General features: G+C 58.1%; 1 protein-coding gene across 1 annotated transcript; it reads right to left on the reverse strand.

Annotated features, from left to right (window-relative positions):
- Window positions 1-3,345: 3,345 nt before the first annotated feature.
- Window positions 3,346-7,519, reverse strand: DMRTA2 (DMRT like family A2). The gene is made up of 2 exons (XM_081817182.1): window positions 6,700-7,519; window positions 3,346-5,402 (listed from the first exon to the last, which is right to left on the reverse strand). The coding sequence occupies exons 1-2, from the start codon at window positions 7,253-7,255 to the stop codon at window positions 4,351-4,353; spliced, it is 1,608 nt and encodes a 535-aa protein (XP_081673308.1). The 5' UTR covers window positions 7,256-7,519; the 3' UTR covers window positions 3,346-4,350.
- Between the last annotated feature and the right edge of the window lie 1,790 nt (window positions 7,520-9,309).

Raw genomic sequence — 9,309 nt, forward strand, 5'->3', positions numbered from 1 at the left:
ACCAGGCATGCTGTCACTGGCCCCCAGTACCCTCACTCTGAAACCTAGGTCCCTTACCCTGCAGCTTGAGGTTCCCCTTGATCTGACCTCTGACTTCTGTCCAACATCACCACCTGTCCCCACCTCCTCCTTCTCCACCTGCTCTTCCCTCACCAGTTTCCTGATCACTAATGCTACCCCTCACCAATGTCCTCAGGACTTAGCTGCAGCCTCACCTTCCCTCAGAAGCATTTCCAGAACCCACACTCTCCCATCTGATGATCCTTCACTGTGGCCTGTTGCTCAGGCAGGGCACCTCCCATAACCTGTGACACTTTAGAGGATTTATAAGGGAAATTTGCTCCAGTCACTCAATCCCTCTGAACTGTGTACTCCTCTATGAAATGGGACAATACCCACACCAAAGTATCTGAGATTATAATGAATGCGCCTGGTCAGTTAGGCACTAAGCTAAAAGTTTTTTTTACACATTCTCTCAATCAATCCTCACAGCATCCAGACCGACAGTCACTATCAACCCCATTTCACTGAGGAGGAAGCTGAGGTGAAGTGTCCCAACTCACCTTTCCCTGGTCAGACCTCCCTGAGCCCTGGGGCACTGATCAGTGCATCCTCCTTGCCTGTTTAGTTGCTCCTGTCCACACCCCCACACACTGTGAGGTTTTAAAGGGTAGAGATGGTGCCTGTCTCGCACACTTGTGTATCCCAAGTTCCTAGAACTGGGTTTGGCATACAGTAAGTACTTAGTAAACATTTGCTAACTGAAGTAATCGTGAATGAATAAACTCAGCCAGAAACAGAGCCTGGATCCCAGCTCTTGGCTCTTTTTCACCCACTGAGCAGGATCTGCATGAAATGTGCTGTGTACAGGACCTGGTGCACAGTAGGTACTCAGTAATTTGTAGCTGCTGCTGTTATTATGAAGAAAGAGGAGGAGGAGGAAAGTAAGTTTTAATGACTACAATAGCCCTAGCTCCCCCATGGTGATCAGGCCCAGGTCTTCCCAGTATCCAGGCCAAGCACAGCTCCAGCAGACTTAGGGGAAAGTTTGGGAATAAATATGGACTGTAGAGGTCAGGAGGAAACTCTCATCCCACCTTCTCCTCCCCACAAAGAAGAGGTGAGGCTGCTGCTGCCTCCCATGACTGGGATCCCAGTGGTCCTCCCAGTGGAACTCAGCGGAGCTCAGGCCCCACCCTCCTCCCCCCTGCTACAGAGGCGCCTACTGGCCCAGCCCCACTCCCACCACTGCCACCTAACAAACTGGCTTGAGCGTCCTGGGTTCCAAGTCTGACTCCGCAGAACCTGAACGTACAACCCTGGGCCTGTCACTGTCAGTTTCTGAGCCTCCGTCTTCCTGACTGCTCAGTAGGCAGTGGGGTCAGGGGCATGCATGGGTGCAGCCCTTCGCCAGGTGTCAAGGTTGTGACTTACAGCCCTGGGGTTCCATCCCCAGGTCTGGGCCACCAAGACTCACAGGGCCGGGGATGAGAAGAACCTGGGAACCCCACTATTCCACCCTCTCAAAGTTTCACCACTCAGGAATCATTCTGAGCTCAGCCAAAGCGCTGGCCGCCTGGAGCTGAGGCAAGGTACTTCCCCTCTCTGAGCCGCAGGAGTACATGGGGGGATCTGCAGAGCCCCCACCTTCAGCCAGGAGAGACCGCTCCAGGAGAGGAGGAGGTTCACCCTAACAGGGCAGAGGAAAAGAGGTCCGGAGTCCCCAGATTGGTTGGATGGGTCTATAAACCACTCTGGACCTCAGTTTCCTCCTTTGTAAAATGGACCCCAGATTATTCCGGGTTTGCTGTGAGGATGAACTAAAATACTAATCTTGAAATCTTTGAAGCTCTGGATGTTCTCAAGAGTGGATAATGTGGGCCCCCAAGCCAACCCCTGGGGTCTGACTTGAGCACCAGCAGGAAACAAGGAACTCGAGGAGACTCAGTCTAAGTCCCTCCTGAAACCAAGAGACCCAGAGCTATCTTAGATTCACCTTGAATGGGGATGAAGGCAGAGGCCAGAAAGGCGGCGGCTAGAACCTGGACTAAGAGAGGACCCGAGGCTTCCAAAAACCTGGAGTAGGAGGAGAACGTGGGAGGCTTGAGAGAGCAGCGTGAAGGGCAAGAAAGTTCACACTTCTAAAAGCTCCTGCGCTTCTCTAGCCTTCCTCTTTTTTTCTAGTAACTCTTCCCTCTTCTTTCTCCTCTCTCCCTCGTCTTTCCTTCCTACCTTCGTTCCCTTTTTCGCCCCTTCTGTTGCCCCCCATCTTTCTTCTCTCGCTCCTTCTTGCCCCACCTCCTTCTCGTTGTCACCCTCGCACTTTATAACCAAACAGCCAAACCCCTTTCCAATTAAAGTGGAATTAGGCAACTCAATCAAATTAGTTCCCTATTAAAGCCCTTCTTTATTAAACCGTTTTCTTGTCCTGCTATTAAGTTTCACCGCCTGGCGGAACTTGAGCCGGCCCCAGAAGTTTACCTTGGGATGTCGCCGGGCCCAGACTAGGGGAGGGAGCACCCTGTTTCCCGGAGAGGGGGAGTCACCCTGCAGGGAGCGGAGCAGGCCCGGGGCGGTTGGAGGAGGGGGTCGGCGGGGGAGCCACTATTGTGCTCAGCCCGGAGTGAGGAGGGAAGGTAACTAGGGTGCTGAGCGAGGTCTGGCTGGAAGGCGCATCCTCACAGCCACTTTCGGACCACCCTGTCTCTTGGCGAGGGTAGCGCCCCACCACCCCTACCACCCCAAAATAACTCCCAGGCCACGAGCCTTCGTGGGAGAAGGGTCGCAGCTCTCCCTCCCCATCCGCCGCCTCTGTCACCTGGGTTCCAAACCTCTTTGAGAAGGGAAGCGCGCATTGTGCGACCCCGGCCGGCTGTGTCCAAATCTGAGGCCCGGGGAGAACCGAAATCCGGCCTCCAGCCTCTCGGGATTCCGTAAGAGGCTCTGCCCAAAATCCAGGGATCCTGAGCACTGGCAAGGCGACCCGTCGCGCCCGCGCGCCTAGGAAGGACGCGGGGTCCCAGAGGCGCAGGGGGCACCGCTCCTCGCGGGGCTCTGAGCCGCGCGCCACTCCCGTCGGCTGGGCCTTTCCCGACGCCACAGAAAGTTTTCCGGCTCCGCACCCCGAGGGTCGGACACCAGCCGGACTGAAGTCTAGCTGGCACCGCGGGCCCGAACGCGAATTCAAGACCTTTTCAATCCGGCCTACCGAGGAGCAGGACGGGATCCGGTGCTGTTTTCTTAGAAAATAACATTTATTTCTAGCTCATGTCTATGCAAAGGAAAGCACAAAGTGAGCCATTCTCTGCAGCAGCGTTTCCCGCTGCCGTCCCTTCGGGCCGGGGGTTTGGCGAGTCCCGGGAGGCAGGGATGGGCTCTCGGGCGGGCGGTTCTGGCTCAGTCACTCGTTGCTCTGTTCCTGCTTCAGTGCGCACCTTGACCGCATCTTAGGGAGAGATCGGCCGCAGGCAAGAGGGGCGGGTGGGCAGGATTTGTCCCGAGTTTACAATATATTTAATCTATAAAACCTGATAAGTACAATGCGCGCATAGTCTACTTTTTTCCATTTTGTCCTTTTTTTTGCTTGTTTTTGAATATTTTTCACGTTAATACCGAGGTCACCTACAGATTACAATTAATAACTTAGAATTCCATTTTATAACATTATACACTGGCTTGTATATATATATGTATAGATTATATATAGATTTATACATATATAAAAACTCACACTGCACCAAGGAAACCCATGCTTATTGGCATAAGCAACAGAGAGCGACAAATACCGCAACGAGGAAAGTGCACCTTAGAACTTGTTTCCTTTTTTTTTTTTACAATTGATATCGATATATATATATGTGTGTCCCAAAGACTCGACTCAGTGTCAAGAGATTTATACATCCTAAATTTATATTTGTTAGAGCGAACATTTTTTAAAAATTTTTAATGAGAGGGATACACAGAAGACAGACTCTCGGACTATCCTGCCATCCACTGGAGAGCGGGCGGGTGGGATGAGCACAGGAAAAGGAGAGGCAGGAGCGTGTGCGGCGGCCGCACCCTCTGAATTCTCAAGAATTCCCGGCCTTTTGAAGGGCTGGAGGAGCCTTGGGGGGTGGCCAGAGGATGAGGATCAGGACCACGCACCCTCTCTGAGAACACCTGCATCTGTAGTTGCTCCCCCTTTGCTCAGCTCTCTGCCCACCTTCCAAAACAAAACCGAAAATCACCTTTGAGCGAGAACACCCCAGCCGGGGCGCACAGAGCGCCCCGGGCAAAGAAGGACCGGCGCCCGCGGGATCAAGGCTGGGGTCCCCGTTTGGGGGCGGCCCGGCTGCCGGGCCCCTGGCCCTACTGCTTCTCAGGGGCGCCGTTGACCATAGGCCCGTACAGGCCGCCGCCGTAGGTGGGCTCCTTGTGCACCGCAGCGGCGGCGGCCGAGCGGTCGCGCATGAGGTCGCTGAAGGCGTAGTCCATGGGCGGGCGGAAGCCGAGTGTGGGCACCAGGCCGGCGGTCGAGTAGGGAGCCATGAAGGCCAGGCCACGGCTGTGCGCCGCTGCCGCCGAATAGGCCAGGCGCAGGGGGCTGAGGCCGAGCGGCGCACCCAGCGGGTAGGCGCCTGCGTCGGCGCCGAAGTGACTGGCGTTGGGCTGCAGTGGTGAGAATGCCGAGCGGCTGCTCAGCGAGCCCAGCGCCCCCGGCGCCATGGCGCCGGCCAGCAAAGGTCTGTGGTGCGGAGGAGCGGCGGGGCCGGCCTGCAGCGGCGCGGGCAGCCCCGGCCCCCCGGCAGCGGCGGCGTCGACGCGGCCCGGCCACGCGTCGTCCGCAGCTGCGACTGCACCCACTGCGGCCTTATCAGGGGGCACGGCGGGACCGAGGCCGGCTGCCAAGCCCCCGCGGTGGTGGTTCAGCACCTGCTCGATGGCCTGCACCACGTCGCCGCCGCAACCCTGCAACACCAGCTCCAGGACGCCTCGCCGGTGGCCGGGGAAGACGCGCGTCAAGATGTCCAGCGGCGTCCGCTGCCGTGGACCCGGGCCCCCGCCCAGCCCTGGAGCGGGAGCGGCCTCTGCCTCTTCTTTGTCGGCCTCAGAACCGGATTCGGAGCCCAAAGGGCTGGCGGAGCCCGGGCTGTCCTCCTCGCCACCGCCTCCCGGGCCTGCACTGCCCGGGCAGCTCCCACCTGCCTCCTTGGAGGCCCGGGCCAGGGGCGACCCTGAGAAGGACTCGCCGTCGCCGTTCTCCGAGCCCGAGCCCGGCCGCACCTCCGGAGAAGATGTCCCGGGCCCCGAGTCCGCGCCGTCGGGTGATAAGGGCTTCCCCGGTGGCGGCTGCGGGCTGCCGGGGTGGCCGGTCTGAAGCAGCGTCTTGGGGAACAGGTCAAACTTCTGTAACTTGGCCTCTAGGAGGGGAGAAAAGGGGATGTGAGGCGTGATTAGGGGCGGGGAGGTGAGGCACCCTCAGCACATCAGCCCTTTGGACCGCAGTTTCCTGAACCTGACGACCCTCATTCACTGGACTCCGGCGCCCCCTCCTTTTTTCTCCAGCATTCCTTACTCTCTGAGCCCCTACAGTTCTCACTTCCCCTACCCCCCAGGGCGCACTCTTTCTGTACCAGAACCCCAACCACCTGTGCCCTGTAAATTCAATGTCCAGTTCCCCTCTTCCACATCTGTGCCCCAACACCTCCACCCTTATCCTCCTTCCTAGCCGGGTCCCTGACCCGGCAAAGTGGCCTGGCCCAGAGTTCAAGCAGGAGACAATATAACTTCCACCTATACCACCTACTGTATAGAGGACCCCACTCCACATCCATCATTCCAAGAGCGAACCCTGCCCTGGGCACCCTCTGGCCCTGGGCAACATAGCTTGTTAGGGAAGGCACCTTGGGTATCTAAGAGATCCCAAGGCTTTCTGCAGGCAAAAATAGAGCCCCTATTTCTAATCAACCCTTTCCAAAATGAAAACCTAAGAAGTTCTTTACTCCCAAGATGAGGGCTGAGAGGGCCCGCAATGGCCCCAGCCTTAATTTCTTCCCTCCCTAGAAAAAGGCGAGAAATTCTTGAAGAGGAGGGTGGGGCCAGACGGGGAGTAGGGGGTTAGAAGAGTGGGGATCGAGGGAAGCGAGAGAGCGCCTACTCTTGAGAAAACGGGGACAAGTGGGGAAAGAAGCTAGAAAGAAGGAGCAGGCGCAGCGTGCGGTTGTCCGGGGAGCATTAGGAACTGGAGAAAAGGAATCACACGGGGAAAGGAAAGAGGTGTCCCTGACACCCAGAGAAAGCGGTGCGGTGCGGGGGAGGAGGACTGGGAGAGGGCCGGATTTCTGAAGAGAGTTGGGAAGGGAACCACGGCAAGTGGAGAAGAGCAGAACCAAGGTTAAAGGTTCCACGCTGGGGAGACCGAGCCAAGTGAGCAGGGAAGGTGGGACCCGGCCGCCTTTGGGTAGAGGAGATACGATTCCAGCGTCTACATTTGGGCCCGCGGTGAGAGAAGGGGGTGAAGGGCAAATTCTTCAGAAAGGGGAGAAAGAATTTATGTGTTTGTGCCCCAGATCAGGGCCTGGGTGCGCCGCGAACTCTTAGCAGTCGGGCGTTTGGAAGAGGGGATTCCACTCTTTCAGTACCAAGACAAGTCCCTGGGCCGCGTGCCCCCAGGCCCGGTCCCCGCTCCCTTTCCTCCCGGCCCGGCGGCGCGCTCACCTGAGCTCCCCGCGCCCGCTGCGCCGCCTCCGGTCCCCGCGGGCGCTCCCGCTCCCGGCCCCCCGCCGTCGGCGGCGCACACGGAGCCGAAGACCTCGTAGGCAGGTCGCGGCGGGATAATGCCGTTGGCGGCGGCGAGCGCCAGGCCCTCGGCAGTGCCGTAGAGCAGCTGTAGCTCGCGCGCCTCGTTCTCCTCCTGCGCCTGTTGCCGGCGCAGCGCCACCTGTGCCGCCATGACGCGCTGGCGCTCGGCGATGAGCGTGCACTTGGCGCACAGGCAGTCCTTCCAGCGGCAGTAGCGTTTGTGGCCCTTGAGCGCCGACACCACGCCGTGGTTGCGGCAGCGCGCGCACTTGGGGGTCCGCGGGTACTTCTCCGCCGCCCGCAACAACAGTGGCGGCGCTCTTAGCAAGCCGCCCGCCACGCTCACCGGTAGCGACGCGGCCGCCGCCGCCGCCGCTGCCACCGACGCCACAGACGCCACGGGCGGCCCTGTCGCTGTTGCCGCCGCCGTTGCTGCGCCGGGCACGCTAGGCAGCTCGGAGCGCAGCTCCATGGCAGGACCTGGCGTAGAAGACGGTGGGAAGAAGGAAGAGACTTGCGGTGAGGAGCGCACGGTGTGCTAAGCTACAGCGTACCCTCGAGGAGATCAGGCTTAGGGAGGGAAAGTCGCGGAAGTTTGGCTAGTGGTTGCCAAATTGCTGGAAGGAGGTACCTTCGGATCCCCCTTGTAAAGCCGAGCTCCCCCACCCTATTCCCACCAGAGCTCTTCTTCTTATATCTGATTTATGCGCTGGGTCTAAGATTTCGTTTGAATCGGTGGTTCCGCTGGAAAAAAAAAAAAAAGATAAATTTTGAAGTCACTGGTTCAGGTGGATATAACGAGGGTTTGGAAAGGAAAGTATTATCCCCCCAAAGTTTAGCTTAATTGGGGCGAGACGGGTAGAGAGAAATGTCTGTTTGATGGGACTTGGATTAGAGAGAAAATTTTGACTCAACAGTCAGACTAGATACCAAGAGCAAAACAAAACAAAACAAAATTCGAGGCGAACTGCTCAGTTTTGTGGAAAGGTGAAAAGGAGAGAGCTATCAAAGCACACAAGGCATAGAGTTCAGCTGGCTGGGTCTGAAGTTTTTATGCTGGTGGGAGCAGGAGAGTTAGAAAAATCAGGGACAGAAAAGAATAGCTCTAGGAAATGAGTGAAGGCTAGATAACAAAACAAACATCTCAGGAGCAAAATTAGGCCGTGGGGCCCCAGGGACCCGTGAAAATGTGGGGGCTACAAGTTTCATGGTGCGGGGCCTCCAGAGAATGGTGGAGAAAAATGAGTGTGATGAGTTTAGTAGGCGTGGGCAGAGTTAAAGAGAAAATTAAGCCCAAGAAACTTTGTTTGGTCAGGCAAACACAGCCAGAAGGTTAACTTGAGGAGTGAGGAAAACAAAAAACAGCTGATATGGATGTCTGGGTCCCAGGGTTCACGTGGGGGAGAGAGGTGTGCATGAGAAAAAAATAAAAAACAAAACAAAAAACCCTGCAGGCAAAGGTTGTGGGTGGAGTAAAACCTGTGGCACGATTTTTACCCCTGTCGTCTGGAAGAGTAGTCGGGAAGGAAAAGGTATCTTGCGGAAAGTTAGGTATTCCTGGAGGGAGATCCTTTCCTTGACCGTCTCACACTGCTGTCTCTTCCCCTCCGGCTTTAGGGACAGAATCGTCAGACACGCCCTCCCCATCCTGGGATCCCCCGCCGGACCCTATTTGGGTGCAGGTTCTCGAGTTCTGGGCTCGGAATTGGGTTCCTGGGACTTGGACGGCCCAGGAGACAGCACCGAGGCAGGGGAGTCGCCTCTGGACCTGGCTATGGAGTCTCACCTGTGCTGCGGCCTCAGAAGGCCCAAGCAGGCCCAGCCCCGAGCTTCGGCCCCGGGCTCCTCTGGGTCCCCGGGTTCCCGCCAGAGCCCGGGCCAGAGTCCTGGGGTCTCCGCCCCAGTATTCTAGATCCCTTCCCTATTTGAGCTGCCTCTTCCCTCAGGCCCCTGGGCCGCGAAGTCCCTAGGGCCGGCGTGGCCCGGGCCTCGTCAACAGGGCCCTCAGGCCAGGCCGCCTCCCCTGCCCTCCCTGCGTCCCTCAACTACCTGCCTTGGGCTCGGGATCCTCCTCCTCCGCTGGCGCTTCACGCACCTACCAGCTCCGCTCGCGTTGCTGGCGCTCTTGGCCTCTTCCCCCTGCCCCCTGGTCCCTTATCTGACCACGTCACCCTCCTTCAGTCACCATGTCCGAACTTCCGGACCCCCTCAGAACGCTGCGCAGTCCAACCCTTCCGTCGGAAATCCGAGCCAGGGGACCGGTTAGGGACCGGCTGGCTGGAGCCCGCGACCCGGCCCTCGCCGCGCGGCGTCCCCTCGCGGAGCGCGCGGGACGCTGCGCACAGCCGCGCCCCAGTTGCCCGGCGCTGCCAGACTCTCAATGAGCCGCTCGCCTGCTCTATTGTTGCTCCTTAGGGCTCCATTAGACAGAATTGGACAACAATGTGGCGCCTGCCATTGGCCAGGGGAGGCAGACAGCGCTCTGATTGGCCGGGCCCGCGCCCGGGGAGCCCCGCATTCTACAGT

Source organism: Leptonychotes weddellii, chromosome 4 (assembly GCF_054177405.1).
Source record: "Leptonychotes weddellii isolate Sample4059 chromosome 4, ASM5417740v2, whole genome shotgun sequence".
NCBI lineage: Eukaryota > Metazoa > Chordata > Mammalia > Carnivora > Phocidae > Leptonychotes > Leptonychotes weddellii.